This window comes from Microcaecilia unicolor, chromosome 3, assembly GCF_901765095.1.
Source record: "Microcaecilia unicolor chromosome 3, aMicUni1.1, whole genome shotgun sequence".
Taxonomy (NCBI): domain Eukaryota; kingdom Metazoa; phylum Chordata; class Amphibia; order Gymnophiona; family Siphonopidae; genus Microcaecilia; species Microcaecilia unicolor.
Genome location: NC_044033.1, coordinates 283,609,031 through 283,628,964, shown reverse-complemented (window position 1 = coordinate 283,628,964; position 19,934 = coordinate 283,609,031). Strand labels below are relative to the sequence as shown.

General features: G+C 39.2%; 1 protein-coding gene across 1 annotated transcript in view; it reads right to left on the bottom strand.

Annotated features, from left to right (window-relative positions):
• Positions 1 to 2,583: 2,583 nt before the first annotated feature.
• The window catches only part of PCNX2 (pecanex 2), a 1,017,260-nt gene continuing 999,909 nt past the window's right edge, over positions 2,584 to 19,934 (bottom strand). The window contains exons 32-34 of the mRNA XM_030194986.1: positions 18,704 to 18,894; positions 15,587 to 16,035; positions 2,584 to 3,207 (exon numbers count right to left, since the gene is read on the bottom strand). Of these exons, the coding sequence (XP_030050846.1) occupies positions 3,043 to 3,207; positions 15,587 to 16,035; positions 18,704 to 18,894 (805 nt within the window). The 3' untranslated portion in view covers positions 2,584 to 3,042. The remainder of the gene's footprint in view (positions 3,208 to 15,586; positions 16,036 to 18,703; positions 18,895 to 19,934) is intronic.

Here is a 19,934-nt window from a genome sequence, read left to right as displayed (position 1 = left end):
TGGGAAAATGTGGGGTATAAATGTAACAAATAAATAAATATATGTTAAGGATATTTTACTGAAGAACCGCAGTGCCCCTCTAGTTAAGTTATATTGTATTTCACGAAGCTTATTTTGAATGTTTAAATTATAAAGTTGTAAGAGTGTAAATCTACTTCACTTATTAGAAATGCATAATTCAACTTCCGGTCTACTGAAAGCTATATGAGTCTTCCACCAAAGTATTAAAAATATTGACATTCTAAGACTAAAAGATTACCACGAGGGACTGGCAAAAGTACACCTGAGAATGGAGTGGATAGAGCACCGTTCACGGAAGAGAGTGTGTATCAACAACTTGGAAAGCTAAAGGTGGACAAAGCCATGGGACTGGACGGGATCCACCCCAGAATATTGAGGGAGCTCAGAGAGGTTCTGGTGGGTCCTCTTAAAGATTTGTTTAATAAATCCTTGGAGACGGGAGAGGTTCCGAGGGATCTTTTTAAAGTGGTGCTTTTCCCTCAATGGCTTTATATCTTACCAGTGGCGTAGCCACAGGTGGGCCTGGGTGTTCCAGGGCCCACCCAACTAGGGCTCAGGCCCACCTAACAGTAGCACACATTTAGTGGTAGCTGGTGGGGATACCAAGTTCCACTAGCTGAAGACTTCCCCCTGATGGTAATGAAAATGCTATTCTCCACGATACTGGCACCTGTGCATGCTCAGTTTTCAGCGCATCCCTGCTGCAGACTGCCAAGGCAGAAAGAAACATTTTCCCGCCATCTGAGATATTTTTTTTTTGGGGGGGGGGGAGAACACTTTGTGCCCACCCACTTCTTGCCTAGGCCCACCCAAAATTTGTTGTCTGGCTATGCCCCTGTCCTTACCACTCTACTTTTTATGTAAGAATTTGAAGTTGTTAAATAGAATGTGTCAGAAGTTTTTTGGGGGGTGGGAAGAAACAAAAAATGTGAATAGAATACCTCTATGATAGCTGGTCACAGGGTGGTCTTGGCTTGCCCTGTCTCAAACAGTATAACCAAGCTTGTTTACTGAGGCATCTTCAAGACTGGATACTTGTGGTTGATCAATTTACTCCACTGCAGTGGGAGCAGGCATTGTTTGCCCCGTAGCATCTGTATTTTCTTTTGCAGCAGGCCTGGGCTGAGAGTTTACCAGTGAGTTGCTGCCACAGTATTCTATTGCAATCATTTCGAAAACTTTGGAGAGAACTTATGCACTTTTGGCATCAGAATCCTAATGTTAGTGATTTGTTGCCATGCAGGGGCAGGTATTACTTTGCTTGAGCATCTTTTTAATGAGGAAGGTAGATTTTATTCCTTTGTGGATTTGCAGCAAAGACTTTCTTTAACTCAGAAAGATTATTTTATTTGCAGTTGCATCATTACTACACCAGCCTAGACCTGGTAGCTTTGGGAATTTTTACGGGGAGATGTTTTTGGTCAGGTTTTAGTGTCTGGATTTCACAAAGCCTTGATTTCTCTTCTACCTCCACAGGGCTATGGGACTCTTAAGGAAGTATGGAGCAAGGACTTAGGCTATAGTTTAGAAGGGGTAGACTTCTCTAAAGTGGTAAAGGTTATTCCAAAGCAGGTTTTTAGTGCTGAACTTCAAGAGAGTCAATTCTGCATACTTCATAGAGAATATATATGACAGAAACAGGCCGCTAAAGCGAGCTGGGTGCTTACAGCATAATGTTCCAAGTGGCAGCGGGGGACAATACTCTCTTCCACACATTCTGGAAATATAGTGGTATATAGGCTTTTTGGAAGACAATTCATAGATATTTGGGGGTTGTTTTTGGTCAACCTGTAGTCTTTACTTGGAAGAGAGTTCTTTTGACTAAGTGGGGGGCTTATGAGATTTCTGATAAAGCTTTTCACTTATTTCTTAGTAAAGCCTATGCACTGGGAAAGAAATGTATACTTAATCATTGGCTCCAGGAAGTGCCTCCCTCCTTTTGGTATTGGAGATATAGCCTCCATGTCTTAATGTTGTGGGAGGCATGGGCTGCCCAGGCTCACCTGAGACAACAAAAAGCTTTTTTGTCTGTCTGGAACAGCTATTTACAAACTGTTTCGTACAAGGCAAAAAGTGAGTACTGAAAAAATTCCAGAGTGTGTAATGAGTGGGTTACTGCCTCACATAAGCTGTTTTGGGGTCCTCTGCCTGGAGGTTAGGGGGAAGGGTGGGGGTTTGGAGAATTTTGGCCATATTCCTTTTCATTAGATGGCCTGTAGTCATAATAGTTCAGACATCAGGCAAGTTGCTTATATAAATTGGGATCTTACGTTTCTCCAGTGATATGCTCTATGGTGGGGGGGTTTTCTTCATTGCTGTGTTGTTCTATCTTATGATTCCTTTGTGATTGACTGTTGCATTTGTACAGCAATTTGTTGTTTGGTTCCTGAATAAAATCATTTAACTTTAAGATGTGTTATATGTCCTGTAGATAGAAGATGAAGCATGCCCCTGATGCAGGCAGTTGTTGCCGAAACATGGGAACAACAAATAAGATGATTAAATTTGTAATGACACAAAACTATTCAAAGATATCCATTTAATTTTTGGACCATTCCGCATTTTTACATAAAGAGATAGGCCCATTGAACATCAAGCATAAAAACTAGAGATGGCTGTTGTTGGCAATGACATATCCCAAGTCATTGCATGTTGTTAACAAACCAAAATGAGCAGAAAAAAACATGACATTTTTTTTGTTTGCGGATAATAGTGGCAGCCTGCTATTTGCAAAGGAGGTACACACTCTCAACAACATTGCCTCCACATTTGCAAAGAAGGCACACATTCTCAACGACATTGCCCCCAAACGAAAATAAAGACTAACCAAAACAAAACTAACAATGCTGCAGACAACATGAGTAACAAAGCTAAACAAAAGTTTTTCGGCTGCTCATCCCTATAAACACAGGCTGGTAAAACTTTATGCTATGTCTGGACTTTTGAATACTGTCTCCTCTGTGATAAGTATTATAATAGCATTTGGTTCTTTTACGATGAGATGTTCTTGGGAAATGTCAGTCAGATTGATGGAGAAGACTTATCAATCTCCTCATGTTCCATATTATCATTCCTTCCTTTTGCTTGCTCCAGGTCATGATTGTCAGCAAAGTCTTCTTCGGAGACTGCATCATTGAGCTGGCCAGCGTCTGTGGCATCGGTGATCTCACAATCCTCATAAAACTCCTTCAAAATGGAAATATTTAAACATAGTTTAGAAATATGAATTTTCATCTTCTTCAGTCAAATACAAAGTCTACCCTTATGAATAAACATTGTTCTAAAACTATTAAAAGCTGGTGCACCAGTCAAGCATTTAGAATTTGAATCCTGACAAGAAAAAAAAAATAGGAATGAGACTTCTGTCAGTTCCTTGGAAACACAGAGTATATAAATAATTTTATCTATGATTGTAAATATAAAACACCACTGGAATATAGTTTTTTCCCAGCTACCTTGTTTTCAGCTTATCACTAAATGCTGTCCTCCTCATTTTCTACTCTGAGAACTCCAATTAGGTCTATATGAAGACTGCTGGGAATCACTATAACATAAAACATGAAGATGGTAAATCCAAAAGGTCCCTATTTAATATTGGCACCAATGTGCCTTTATAAAATGGGCTCATGCAATGTCCCCCGGTAATGCAAAAATGTTTTTGCACAAATTTACACTTGCTTTGAAGAAGGCATAAATATATGACTGTACTTCAGGGGGTTATTTCTATTAGGAGGGTGGCAAGATTTAGGTTCCAAGAACACATACTGCTCAGTTGAATCTGGAGTTTCCAGGTGATCTAGAGATAACAGATATAGATGAGAAGAAGATTATCTTTTGTTTGGTGTACAGGCTCTTGATTTGGACAAGTCTGATTTATCACTTGTGGTCAGTAGTCTTCACAGTCTTTTGGCATCTGATCTAGTACTACCTTTCATGGTTTTATTAGGTGATTTCAACCTGTACATTTTGTAAGTACCTTATGATTCGATGATGAGAGCTTTTTATTGTCTTTTGAATAAACAGACTGTTCAGGGTGTAATGCATTACAAAAGTCAGACTCTTGGCTTGATTTTTATTCCTGATGTAGTAAATTCTACTATGGTTGAATCTTCTTTAAGGATTCAGTTCCCTAGTCTGATCCTTGTTTTATTATCTATGTTGATTCTTTATGGTGATAAAGTTTTGAGGATGTTTAATGTGGTACAGTTCTGTAATAAGTTTGACAATTTGATAAAAAGAAATCTGTACAGATTATTAAGGTGGTTTATGATGCTTGCATCCAAAATAATTCAGAGATTTTGGTGAACACATGGAATGAGTTCATCAAGGAGTAAAAGGCGCACTCAGGGAGGACAAGGCCATAGCAGAGAGCCTATATGAATTCTTTGTTTTAGTCTACCGCCACCAGAAATGGTATTTTCAGGTGAGGATATGGAGGAATTGAAACAAATCTCACTGAACCTGGAAGATGTAATACTGTAAGCTAAATTGACAAGTTAAAGAGCAGCAAATCACTAGGACTAGATTGTATGCACCCCAATCTACAGAAAGAACAATTAAATTGTAGATCTATCATTGGTAATTTGTAAACTGTCATTAAAATTGTCCAGGATACCTGAAGATTTGAAGGTGTCCACTTCGTTTTAAAAAGGATTCCAGGGGTGACCTGGGAAAATACAGACCAGTAAGCCTGACATCAGGGCCGAGCAAAATGGTAGAAATTATTATTTTAAAAAAACAAAATTACTTTAAAAACCATGGGATTGGGAACTGGTTAAAAGATAGAGAACAGCGAATAGGGATAAATGTCCAGTTCTCTAACTGAAGAAAGATGAATTGTGGATATTTTTAACATAAATATAAATGATGAGAATGATGACCGAGGTGATCAAATTTGCAGATTTCACAAAACTATTCAAAGCTGTAAAGTTGGAGAACTAAACAATACTAACATCCACCAGCCCAGAATTAACGGACAGATGCAAAAATGTTAGCATAAATCAGGGAGGCTAGCAACCTGGGTAACATAGTAATAATGGGTGATTTCAATTACCCTAATATTGACTGGATAAATGTAACATCAGGGCATGCTAGGGAGGTAAAGTTCCTAGACGAAATCAAGGATGGCTTTATGGAGCAGCTGGTTCAGGAACCAACAAGACGGAGAGCAATTCTAGACCTAGTCCTTAGTGGGGTGCATGATCTAGTACAGGAAGTAAGGATGCTGGGGCTGCATGATAGTGATCATAGCATGATCAGATCTGATATAATAACACAGTAAATCCAATATGTTAGCATTTAACTTTCAAAAAGTTCTAGGTGTCATTGTAGATAATATGCTGAAATCTTCTGCTCATTATGTGGCGGCGGCCAAAAAAGCAAACAGGATGCTAAGATTTATTAGGGAAAGGATAGTGAATAAGACCAAAAATACTGTAATGCCTCCACGGTGCGACCACTCCTTGAGTATTGCATTCAGTTCTGGTCTCTGTATCTCAAAAAAGATATAGTGGAATTAGAAATTGTTCAAAGAAGAGTGACCAAAATGATACAGGGAATGGAACTCCTCTCGTATGAGGAAAGGCTAAAGAAGTTTGGGCTCTTCAGCTTGGAAAAGAGATGGATGAGGGGAGATATGATTGAGGTCTACAAAATCCTGAATGGTGTAGAACTAGTAGAAGTAAATCGATTTTTCACTTGTTCCAAAAATACAAAGACTAGGGGACACTCGAGGAAGTTACATGGAAATACCTTTAAAACAAATAGGAGGAAATATTTTTTCACTTAATGAACAATTAAGCTCTGGAACTCTTTGCCAGAGGATGTGGTAATGGCGATTAGCGTATCTCGGTTTAAAAAGGTTTGGACAAATTCCTGGAGGAAAAGTCCATAGTCTGCTATTGAGGCAGACATGGGAAGCAACAGCTTGCCCTGGGATTTGTGTGTTGCCACGATTTGGGTTTCTGCCAGGTACTTGTGACCTGGTTTGGCCACTGTTTGGAAAACAGAATACTGGGCTAGATGGACCATTGCTCTGACCCAGTATGGCTACTCTTATGTTCTTATGTAAGCACTGAAAATAAGATTGTGTTGAAGGCAAAAATTTAGGTATATTAGAAGCAAGAAGCCAGTAAAAGAATCAGTTGGACCATTAGGGGTAAAAGAGACACTCAGGGAAGACAAGGCCATAGTTGAGAGTCTAAATGAATTCTTTTCGTTGGTCTTCACCGAGGAGAATGTGGGGAAGATACCAATACCAGAAATGGTATTCAATGGTGATGAGTTGGAGGAACACAAATTTCTGTAAACCTGGAAGATGTAATGGTATGGATTCAGACAAGGGAAATGTTGCCTCACTAATCTGTTACATTTCTTTGAAGAGCTAAATAAACACGTGAGTTTAAAATATTTTTATTGAGTTTAAGTTGGAAAAAGTAACAAAGAATAATAATCAATGTACAAAACATCAATACAGGGGATTACATTGGGATATATCAAGGAAAATAAAGTGAAATAATCACCAAAGCTGTTATTAAAGTGTGATCATAATACACTTGAACAAAATTTAAATGTAATAGAAAGAAAATAACTAAGATTATATCAAGAATTGCTGCAGGGGTCAAACAAAACAATCAGGAGATCATTGAGATAGTTGCTTAATTGGAGACTACACATTCTCAATAATATGATTTCTGTGAGAAAAATCAGATGCTTTACATTCAAAGCTATGTGCCATTAAAAAGTGAAGTTTAAAGAGGAAGTATTTTTCCAGTTAGAATGTGGATAAGGTGAGCCAGTTCATATTGTGCATCTGGATTTTCAAAAGGCATTTTGACACAATACCATGAACAACTCCTGAAGAAATTAGAAAGTCATGGGATAGAAGGAAGTGTCCTATTGTGGATTAAGAACTGGTTAAAAGATAGAAAGTATGGTTAAATGGTCAGTATTTTCAATGGCTCTGTGTTGGGACTGCTGATTTTAACATATTTATAAATGATCTAGAGATAGGAACAACTAGAAAGGGAATTAAATTTCCTGCTAACACAATGTTATTCAAAGTTGTTAAATCATAAGAGGACTGTGAAAAATTACAAGATGACATTACGGGACTGGAAGACTAGGCATCGAAATGGCAGACGATATTTACCCCCGTTTACTAAGCCACACTAGCAGCTGCCATGCGCTAGTGCCGACACTGCTCATTCAGTTTGAATAGGCTGTGTTGGCATTGCCGCGCAGCTTAGTAAACAGGGGAGTTAATGTGAACAAGTGCAAAGTGATGCAAGTTGGAAAGAGGAATCCAAATTATAGCTACGTGATGCAAAGATCCATATTAGGAGTTAGAGCCCAGGAAATGGATCTAGATGTCATCATTGATGATACATTGAAATCCTCTGCTCAGTGTGCAGCAGCAGCTAAGAAAGCAAATAGAATGTTAGGAATTATTAGGAAAGAAATGGAGAACAAAACTGAGAATATTATAACGTCTTTGTATTGTTCCATGGTACAACAACACCCTGAAATTGTGTGCAGTTTTGGTCACCGTATCCCAAAAAAGATATCACAGAATTAGAAAAGGTACAGAGGACAATGAAAATGATAACAGGGATAGGATGACTTTCCTATGAGGAAAGCTTAAAGAGGCTAGGGCTCTTCAACTTGGAGAAGAGAAAGCTGATAGTAGTCTATAAAATACTGAATGGAGTGAAAATGGTAGATGTGAATCACTTGTTTACTCATTCTAAAAATCAATTCAAAACTGCATAGAGCAATACTATATCAGAAACTTAAACTCACTCTAATTGCTCCAAATCAACATCTATAGATGAGACAATGAACTACTATATTATCATTTAATAATATATAGCCTCATACGTCCAGGGTACCTTTATATAAATTAGGACACCACTGACTGACATTCATCATCGGCTACCACCACCTACCTAGCGCTGCAGAGTTTTTTGATTTAAATGGGTGTCATCCAACTATTAAGTTTCAATACACAGCACACAGGACTGAAATTCATTTTTTAGATGTTAAAATCACAAATGTGGGAGGCAAATTGGAATCTGATATCTTTACTAAACCCACAGATCGGAATTCTTTATTGAAATACGACAGTATGCACCCGATCCACATCCGTAATAATCTCCCGTTTGCTCAGTTTTTGCGCTATAGGCGTATATGTGATTCTTCAGAGAAATATAAAAAATCGGCTACTCACTTAAAAGAGAAACTATATGAAAGAGGTTATCCGAAACGTATAGTTAAACATGCATACAAGAGAGCCCTCTTTAATCACAGAGAATTTTTGTTGGAATCTAAACAACAAAAAGTAGAAAAACGGAACACTCCCTGTATCATGCAGTATACATCTCTTTCTCCGAAAATTTCTAATATTATCTATAAACATTGGAACATCTTAACTACACACAATATGTTTGCAGAACAAAAATGTATGGTGGCTTATTCGAGAAGGGCTAATTTGGCTGATATTTTATGCCATTCGGATACCTGGACTAACAGAAAGCCTGTCCTTGTAGGTCACTTTAAATGTAAGAAGTGTATTATGTGTGATGTTATGGAGGAGGTGGATCAATTTTGGGATCCTATTAGAAATCAATGGATTCCTTTGAAGAACTTTACAGATTGCACTTCAAAAGGAGTGATTTATATGATTACATGCCCTTGTGGCTATAGATATATTGGGCAGACAAAGCGCATGTTTAAAATTCGTCTGAGTGAACATAAGCATAGTATTCAAGCCGGTAAAATTCATATGCCTCTAGCCAAACATTGTAATGAGATGAAACATTCTTTTGAGCAACTCAAATGCATGATTATTGAGCAAGTTATCAACAATGGTAGACGGGGTGATATTTCAAAAGTATTACATCAAAAAGAGCAAAGGTGGATCTATCGATTACAAACTGTCAGCCCTAATGGGCTGAATGGCCCAATGGAATGGGCTGCCTTTTACTGATTGGTTCACGATTGAGGAAGTATTTAATGACGTCAGAGGGAGGAGGAGTCTCCCTCTGGGCGTCTTATATAAACATTCGCCATTTTGTGTCCATATGGATATGAAGAGAAATGTATGATGCTTTCTTATTGTTTCTCCTGATGAAGAAAACGAAACAGTGGGAGTCCTAATCCTGTCGAGGAATAAGAAAGAGTGGGAGTAACACGTGGACTTTAAGGAGTCACAGCCATGGACATCAAAAGAGAATTAAACAGCGATTGAGCTTTTTGAAAAGAGGCAAAAGCTAAGTGTACACATAGAACTGTTTAACCTGGCTGTTGTGTTCCTATATTTCATTATTGATTACATTTTTTTCTTTTTTCTTTTTAGACCCTTGGTATGTTTTTTGGGTCATATTTAGGATTGATGAGCATTTGAACTTATGATTTATTAAATTGATTGTCCCATAAGCCTAAGCACTGCAGATTTTTCTCTCATGATTTGATAGGAGAGTTTTTCTCTGCAGCGCTAGGTAGGTGGTGGTAGCCGATGATGAATGTCAGTCAGTGGTGTCCTAATTTATATAAAGGTACCCTGGACGTATGAGGCTATATATTATTAAATGATAATATAGTAGTTCATTGTCTCATCTATATCCTGTTGATTTGGAGCAATTAGAGTGAGTTTAAGTTTCTCATTCTAAAAATGCAAGGACTAGAGGGCAAGCAATGAAGCTATAAAGCAGTAAATTTAGAACAAATCAGAGAATATTTCTCCACTCAACATGTAATTAAACTCTGGAATTCATTGCTAGAGAATGTGGTAAAAGCAATTAGCTTAGCAAAGTTTTTAAAAGGTTTGGATAATTTCATAAAAAGAAAAGTCCATATGCCATTATTAATATGGACTGGGGAAAATCTACTACTTTTTTCTAGGATAGGCAACCTAAAATATGTTTTACTCTTTTGGTATATTGCCAGGTACTTGTGATCTGGATTGGCCACTACTGAAGAAGGGATGCTAGGCTTGATGGACCTTTGGTTTGTCCCAGTATGGCAAGGCTTATGTTCTTAACCTTGAAGCTGGAACACTGAGCATGCATATGGCAGATGAAATTTAATATGGGCAAGTACAATGTCATGCACATTGGAAAGAATAATCTTTTTTTTTAATTCATATTTTTATTAAGGTTTCTCAAGCATAACACAAAACAAAAAGGAAAAAAACCCCAAAAGCAACAATAATCCATGGCAAATAAAGAAACAAAAATGAAACGACAGAACAACATCAGCATTTCATGACAATACCAGTATTCAATCAGCAATTATATAGTAATCAGTTAGTGCTATTAGGAGTCTGACAAAATGAATCTAAACGAGCCCAAGTCTTCAAGACAGATTGAACACACCGGTGTTTATGGGCTAAAATAGTTTCATATTTTCTAATCACACACACATAACTCCACCAATCTAAATTATAAATATATGGTGCTGAGTTCCACATTAGGAGTTACCACAGAGGAAAATGATTTAGGTGTCATTGTGGAAACTATGTTGAAACCTTCTACTCAATTTGTATCGCTAGCCAAAAAAGCAAACAGGATATCAGTAACAGAGAATAAAACAAAGAATATCATAATGCCTCTGTATCACTGCATGTTAAGACTGCACCTTGAGTATTGTGTACAATTCTGGTCACTACATCTCAAAAAAGAAATAGTTAACTAGAAAAGGTATAGCGAAGGGCAACAAAAATGACTAAGGGTATAGAATGACTCTCATTATGAGGAAGGCTAAAGAAGTTTGGGCTTTTCAGCTTGGAGAAGGGGAGATAGAGTTTTATAAAATCCTGAATGCAGTAGAATGAGTAAATATGAACTGACTGTTCACTCTTTCAAAAAGTACAAAGGCTACAGGACATTCCATGAAGTTACAGTGGCACGTTTGAAACAAATAGGAGAAAATATTTTTTCACTCGACACATTGCCAGAGAACATGGTAAAAGCAGTTAACGTAGCTGGGTTTAAAACAGGTTTGGACAAACTCCTGGAGGAAAAGTCTATAAACTGTTATTAAAGTTGAGAGGAGAGGACTTACCCAGACTTCTGGGGCTGAGAAGAGTGCTGTCATCTTCCCCTCCTGTGGTCATTTAGCAACAAAAGGTTGTCGCCCTTGTGGTGTGTAGCCACAGAACATGGTCAGAGGAGCACGTCTTGACCCTTGGGAGCCCCTTGGAGTCTCCAAGGAGCCAGAGACGAGGTAATTGAACTAATTAGAGTGGTGAGTCTTTCCTTTCTTTAGAATGACAAAGGGATGGAAGAGGAAGACTGAGGTAGTGGGTACATCTACTCCTAAGATGACTGGACCGATGGATAGGCATCTGATTGTGGCTGCTAAGGGTGGAGAAGGTGGTACATCCCTTTCCTCTGAGTATGCATCTTTGAGCCCTGTGGCTAGAACTCCACCAGCCCAGCCTGGCAGGCTGATGCATTCTGTCTCTTTACAAGGGGCACCTCAGAAGCAAGGAGATACTTTACAGGGACAAATAAACTTTATACCTGTTGAAGTAACTTTTCCAACAGGAGTTGCTGAAGTGACTCCTTTACCGCAATCTGAGATTACACTCAAAGATATATGAACGGTTATCTCACAAACTGAGTTCTTAAGTTTAAGAAATTAGATAGTAAAATGTCTCAGTTTTCCTCTTTTGTTCAAATTGTTCATACCGGCGCCAGAGTGACTCCAGGTCCCGATATATCCTGAAGCGCCTGCAGAACACAAGCTGGTGAAGACAGGGTGACTGTCACTACATCTCAAAAAAGAAATAGTTAACTAGAAAAGGTATAGCGAAGGGCAACAAAAATGACTAAGGGTATAGAATGACTCTCATTATGAGGAAGGCTAAAGAAGTTTGGGCTTTTCAGCTTGGAGAAGGGGAGATAGAGTTTTATAAAATCCTGAATGCAGTAGAATGAGTAAATATGAACTGACTGTTCACTCTTTCAAAAAGTACAAAGGCTACAGGACATTCCATGAAGTTACAGTGGCACGTTTGAAACAAATAGGAGAAAATATTTTTTCACTCGACACATTGCCAGAGAACATGGTAAAAGCATGCCTTCACATACATTATAATTTTTTAAGACAAGTTGTGCAATGCTCCTCACATAGGCTGTGACAGGTGGCAACAGGATGCAGAGGGGGTGGGTATGTGTTACATGGGCACAGGTTTTGTGTGAGCTGAGATGGTCATGGGGACAGAGGGTGGAATGGTGGCCTTTCTGTGTAGCATGTCCAGTATTGCAGGGAGGTGGGGATGAGCAGCGAGGTAAAACTGGTGTGCCTTTGGGCATCTGAATGTACTTCAGGGAGCTGCTGCCGACGTTCCCATCACTATGTAGGTGGGGGCCAGGATGAGATGGGGGGAAAGGGTGTTCAGCCCTCATTATAGCGTTGCATGTTTATTAGAGGGGGGCATAATTTCTGGGCATTGGATGTGGTATACATTCTGATTTCAGCACTGATTTTTTTTCTTTTTTTTTCAATTCTTTATTTATAGATCTGCACATTTACAAACAACATTACTCTTGATTTTAGAAATACAGAAAGAAATAGAATTGATGAAAGAGCAATAACATGTACTACAACAAGAAAGGACCTTACTGCATGAGACCCTGCCTATGTCTGGCACTTGTAAATGAATGGTGTTGTGATCCTGGGGTGCAATGCTACACACTTACCTTCCTAGGGTGGCTCTAATGAGTCTCCACGATCTCATGGAGACATTGATAGGGGTCAGGTGGAGGTGATGCTTAAAAATGAGCTCTGTCTTCTCAGGAGAGTAATTCAGCTCTCTGCCTAGAGACATATGCAGAGCTACATATGGATGTGTTGCACAAGGAGGAAACATTATCATTGTCATGGATGTTTTCTGGATGTGGGGATATGTAGTGACAATGGATGTTTTGCATAGTATATTTTCTATTTCCAGAGGCATTTACTGCCTCTATGATGGTTTAGTACGTCCTTTTGTAACATGTTTATTTTGGGTATTTTCGAACACTGTCAAACGTCTATGTTTTATTTCCATTATGGGCTTCCGTTTTTGACCGTTTTAGGATAAATGTTTATTTTGCTATTTGAACGTCATACCAAAAATGCCCCTCCACATCAATCAGCTTTACCCACATGGCTATTCACTCCTTAAATGAAGCAAATTGGTAAGATAAAATTTTTTTGTGGCGGAATCCATGTTGACTCTGTCCCATTAAACCATAGGGATCTTTTACTAAAGCTTAGCATGTGCTAGCATGCACCAAGTGCCAGGAAACCCATAGGTATAAAATAAGATATGCAGCATTTAGTGCAAGTTAATGTCCCTTAGCATGTGCTAAGATTTAGTAAAAGGACTCCGATGTTTTTTTGTATGTTCGATAATGTTATTCTTTATAATAGTTTTTATCATTTTGCCTGGCACTGACATCAAGCTTATTAGTCTGTAATTTCCCGGATCACCCTGGAACCCTTTTTAAAAACTGGCATTAAGTTGGCCACCCTCCAATCTTAGGGTATCACAAATAATTTTAATTGACAGGTTACAGATCACTATTTCATATCTGAGCTCTTTCAAAGCCCTGGGGTGTATACCATCTGGTCCAAGTGCTTTACTATTCTTTAACTTGTCAATTTGGCTCAGTACGTCTTCCACATTCACAGAGATTTTTTCAGTCACCCTTGAAAACTGTTTCTTGCACAGATAGATATCTTACATCCTCTTCAGTAAAGACCGAAGCAAAGAATTCATTCAGGCCCCAATGCTCAGAAGCAAATGCATGCGCTAGGCACCATTAGCATCAGACTAGCGCCTGCATTTGCTAATGCAGAATGATGAGAGGGCTCGAGCATGGGGAACAACGAGAATGCCAGCTCACAGTGCCAATAGCATGCAAATGCATGCTGATGAGGTCTTTCGTTATTCTTCCCAAATGGTCTGTGGTGAGCACGCCAAACTAGGATGCTCCTGCTGTAAACTGTACGCCAGCTTGGAGATGGTGTTAGAATGTCTGGGCATTGGGGCCACTTATTTGAGAAGTGTTATTCCATTTGGATGCTTATTCTGTTTGGATGCAGTAGTCATAAATACAGCCCTACTTGCACTTCTGGCACAACAACTAAAATAAAAATCACTCATCAGCCTGATAATCGCACTCCAGCAAAGAGACCATTAACCACTACATGTGGGATGCCAGCCGTCTGTGTGGAAGGTGCTGCAGGATTAGTCCCAGGATGAAGGTAGTGGCAAGTAGTTTTCTTCCTCCTCCTCCCCCCCCCCATCCGGTGCTCTGGACATGCGCTCATGTGCTATGCTTAATGCACAACTCTTGAGCGCATGCACCAGGCACCATCCTCCCGCAGAAGTCCCTAATGCTCAACACTATGAGCATGCCTAAATTTGCATCTCATTAGCACTGAGCATTAGGGAGTTCCTTCACTACACTGATCTGGCAGTATTTTTCTGTCACTGTTCCGAACAGCGCTGGAATTTTGAACATCTGCCTCTCTTACAGCCTTGTCCTCCCTGAGTGCCCCTTTTATTCCTTGATGATCTAACTTATTCCCTCACTGGCTTCTGCTTCACATGTAGAAGTTTTCAGTATGAGCTTTTGCCTTTACAACAAGTTCCTTTTCAAATTCTCTTTTAGCCTTCTTTATCAATACTTTGCATCTAACTTGCTAAAGCTTATGCTGCTTCTTGTTTGTTTATACTCGATTTTTTTATTTGCTTAAATAAAAAGTCATGAAAAATATAAATATATAACATAACATAGTAACATAGTTTCAGAAAGGAGCACAGTAATGGCACCAAGGTTTCCAGTATCCCCCTGCAACCAATGCATTGGTATAATAGCTTCTATCTCTAAAGACAACTTATATACTCGGATTGCACTATGCTTATATTGGCCTTGTGCCAAGATTCACTGTTGCTGCTTCATCCTAATTTTGGCTGTTTGCCTCGACTCCTGAGAAAGGCATAGGCCAAAATACAGACTTTGTAGAGTCCACATTACAGTGAATGTTTGCCTATTGTTCTGATTGTACTGACTCCAAGTATATATATATACAATAAAGATTTATCAACAATCTCTTCTTGATCTATCACCCATGGCTTTGCTTGTGCTGACTTTTGTGGTATTGCTTGTCTTTCCTTTTGATTGGATAGGGACTAGCATTGAATATCCAGAGCTAATTCAACCAGCTGCAGCCAGCGTTTAAAAAAAAACACTGTGACCTTAGACAGGTTAATATTGACCAGATATTTTTTCACTTGTCTGAAATATTTCTATTCTTGAATGCCAAATTTGGTGACATTTTGTCCCTTTTTTTGGAACGTTATTGTGGTTACAGACATAATTCTTTCCAACATTCCTTATATTAGAAAATATTGAAAGGGGCCTCTGTGGTCTTAAAAGCTGATGTTTTATAGCATCATATATTGTTGAACTTTTAATAGCTATCACAACCTTGCAAGATTCCACTGAGCAATCCAATAATTAATACAGTAAATAAATGCAATAGTGCTTTGACATTAGTACTGCCTTACCTGCTTTCCTTGATTTTTTCCTCTAGTGAATGGTCCTAACACAATGTTAACGCTGCTGGATGATTGGGTATCTGTGGTATTCCCTCCGTCAGCTGCTGAGAGCCCAGATATCACTAATGCACTTGAAAAACTTCTCTTGCCAAATAGAAAGCTGAGCGTTGAGCTAGTGGATGAGGTCACACTGGCTCTACACATTGTTCTGGCATTTTCCTGAACATTCTGCAAACTTGTGTCAGACACCATGGCAGATGGAGGAAACACAGATGTTGCTGATTTGTGTAAAGAAAGCTGGTCACTAGCAAGCTTTTGCATTATGTTATGGTCAGAAGTGGAAACCTGTGGAAATGATTGGTGATTTTCTAGGATAGGTCCAGAATGACTTGAAACAGGTGGCCTTTGATTGAAGGAAGCATGTGTCTGCACAGACTGACTTCTGTATTTTCTTCTGCCTTTTAAACATCAAGAAAAAGATTTTGTTCTAGTTATAGCCCATCAAAATGCATAAGCATACTTGGTTTGTCCTAGAATAAAGTCCGTTCTGGTCTATATTCAAAGGCACTTGTCAAGCACTGGCCAGCAGAATATTCAGTGGAACTAACTGAATAGCGCTCTTGAATATTCTCTCTGACTGCCTCAGTTCTATCCGGACACTGCCAGGGCCATCGGTGGCTAGAGCTTTGGTAGAGCCACAAATTATCTGGTTAACAGTAATATTCAGACAGCTAACTGGATAGCTGTCCCAATTTTATCCAATTAGATATCCAATATAGCTGTCTGAATATTGCAACTAACCAGACTACTCCACTGGTCAGCACTGATTTTCAGATATTCAACACTGGTATCCAAGTAGCTGGTATTTTAATAAACATCACGGGTGTAACATTGGCCTCAAGGAGACTGATTATAGTTGCAGCAAAATTTAAAAAAAAACTGGCTTCAGCCTTCTTTCCTTGTTATTTTCTATTTAACAGAAGTTTAAAAAATCACATTAGGCCCAATATTGAGCCAGTGCATAATACATGATATAGACATACATATTAAGTTATGTGCTGGTAAGTAGTGGAACTGAATATATGTGTTAAATGATAACCATTAAATGATAACCACAGCACACCAAAGAAGAAGAAATCATCTGCAGAAAATTCCAAGGACAACACTCACAACAGATATGGCCTCAAGGGAAAGAGACTGCAGGTCTGAAGGACAAAAGCTTTACTGACCCAACACGGGCCATATTTTGGCTTAACATATGCCCGCCTCAGGGGTCAGTTCTCACGTGATGCCTTACATAGAATAGTGTGTTTTTGTCTGGAGGCCATATCTCAAAAAGCAACCAAAAGGGTAGAGTTTGTATCATGTTGTCCAGCAAGATTGAGGGTTCTAAATATGTTCACCCTGCTGAAGTGATTCCTGTAAACCCTCCAGTTTCAGCAGGGTGTACATATTTAAAGCCCTCAGTCTCACAGGACAACTTGATACAAACTCTACCTTTTCGGTTGCTTTTCGTCAGACCACCTCTAGCCTCTTTATCCTTTTTGAGATCATGGCCTCCAGACAAAAACACACTATTCTATGTGAGGTGTCACCAGTGAGAACTGACCCCTGAGGCAGGCATATGTTAAGCCGAAACATGACCCGTGTCGGGTCACCAATAAAAGTACACATGTTCCATTCTTGAGAGCCCTTTGTGCTTTTTTTTCCTGGATATAAATAAATAAATAAATGTAGTCACAGTTCCTGGCACTAAGCGCTATTCCATAAACCATGCTTAACTTTAAGCGCGGTTTATAGAATAGTGCTAAGTGCTATTTTTTCTGTGCCAATTTTTTAGGCGCTATTTATATAATCTAGTCGTGTGTGTAAATATTTAGAATATGTTCACCCTCCCCAGCGAGTCCCCTGAAAATTCTGATCAGGAAGGAAGGTGAGGAGATCCCCTTACTCTAAACACTAGTCAGGCAATTTCCCCAAGAAAAAAAAGACCACAATTTATATTCCCAAGCTATTAAAAAAAAAAAAATCAAACCTGCAAACATTGGTCATATTGAGCAAAAAGTGTTTGCATTAAATTATATTGCCTAGAAACCTAATTCACAAAAATACTGACCCCTGACTCTGCACTGCCATAGGTTTAAATGCAAGCAAATATCCTGAATCCATAGGAGCCTTCCTCATGCAACAATGGGTGCAGAGCTGAACTACAGCATTTCCCCAGAGAATTCACCACACACGCAAAATAGAAACCAAAAAAAAAAAACCTGATTCTGGTTTCATCTCAGTACCAGCAACATAACCCCTCTCCAGTAGCAGACATATTGGGCCTGATATTAAGCCAGCAGCAGTCAGTGTTTTGCTGACCGCTGCTGGCTTTATTCCAGGATATTCAATCCGGTCTATATAGGGGCACCTATCCTATTCACTATCCGGGCATAAGCGGCCAGATAATACCTACTGGTTAAATGCAATTTTCAGTATTCAACTGGTTAGGATGAACTGTAGGAAGATACAACTGTGTTTTATGCGGTCCTATTTATGCGATTATCCTAAATGGTTAAGGTGCCCTTTTATAAAACGGCAGTGGCTTGGCATGTGGTGATTCGGCCCTACCACTGCACACCAATTTCGGGGGCCTCAATGCACAGCAAATCCATGCACTGACACCACCACAAGGTCCCTTTTACCACCGTTTGATAAAAGGTACCCTAAGTGCTTTATCCCCCTTACACAAACAAAAATATTCAAATTGTGATAATCACCTCAGGAATGGCAAACACTCCTTCCACTGCCAGACACTTTGATTAAACCAGATGGGTTTTGTTTGCATGATGACTATAAAAAAGGTGTTAAGCATTTTTATTTTATCCAGTAAACATTCATTTAATTGTATTGCAGTGCAGGTATTTTATCAGTGGCTACAAATGAAAATCAGAACCCCTAATTATATCATGTCATAGAACCAAGCATTGGTTATACCATAGAAAGGCAGTATATCAAGAATCTGATAAGCATAAACACAATAATAAAATACTGCAAATTCCAGAGTACAGCCTATGTTTATTATAAATCATAAGCTGAAAGATGCTGCTAGCATTTTGAAAATATTGGCAAACAACATACCAGTATGCTGACGGTCATCTTGTGAAGAAGCTTTCATTTGTGGTGCTTCATAATTGCTTGTTTGCTGTGAGCTGCTACTCTGACTTGAACTGCTTGTAGAATTATTGCTACTAGATGAATCTGCAACTCCACACTCTACGTCTTCAATGTTGCCTCCACTGTTACAGCTTGTATCACAATCTTTTCGCATTCTATCAGCACAAAAGTATAATCTGAATATGTGTATTAATTTACCAGTTTCTATGCTATAAGTTCTCATACAGACCTCCAATGAAAGAAAATATATTAAAGCTAATATTATGTTCCTTTTACTACTACTACTATAAATCATTTCTATAGCGCTACCAGTCGTACACAGCACTTCACAATTGAACATGAAGAAAAGACAGTCCCTGCTCAAAAGAGTTTACAATCTAAATCAGGACAGACAGATAGGACCAATAAGGGATAAGGGTAGGACAGACAGAAGGACACATAGGGAAAGGGACTACTGAAAAGAGGAAGACAAGATAAAGGTTACGAGCAAGTGACAAGTTAGGAGTCAAAAGCAGCATCAAACAGGTAGGTCTTTAGCCCGGATTTGAAAGCGGCCAGGGATGGAGCTAGACGTAACGGCTCAGGAAGCCTATTCCAGGCATAAGATGCGGCGAGATAAAAGGAACAGAGTCTGGAGTTAGCGATGGAGGAAAAGGGTGCAATTAGGAGAGATTTGCCTAGTGAACAGAGTTCCTGGGAAGGAGCGTAGGGAGAGATGAGGGTGGAGAGGTAGTGAGGGGCTGCAGAGTGAATGCACTTATAGGTCAATAAGAGGAGTTTGAATTTTATACGGAAACGGATAGGGAGCCAGTGAAGTGACTTCAGGAGAGGGCTGATATGGGAATAACGACTTTGGCGAAATATTAGTCGTGCAGCAGAATTTTGAACAGATTGAAGAGGAGAGAGGTGGCTGAGTGGAAGACCTGTGAGAAGCAAGTTGCAGTAATCTAAGCGAGAGGTGATGAGAGTGTGGATGAGGGTTCTGATAGTGTGTTCAGAAAGGAAAGGGCGAATTTTGGCAATATTATAAAGGAAGAAATGACAGGTTTTAGCAATCTGTTGAATATGTGCAGAGAAGGAGAGGGAGGAGTCAAAGATGACCCCAAGGTTACGAGTAGATGAGACAGGAAGAATGAGTGTGTTGTCGACAGAAACAGAGAATGGGGGAAGGGGAGAGGTTGGTATAGGTGGGAAG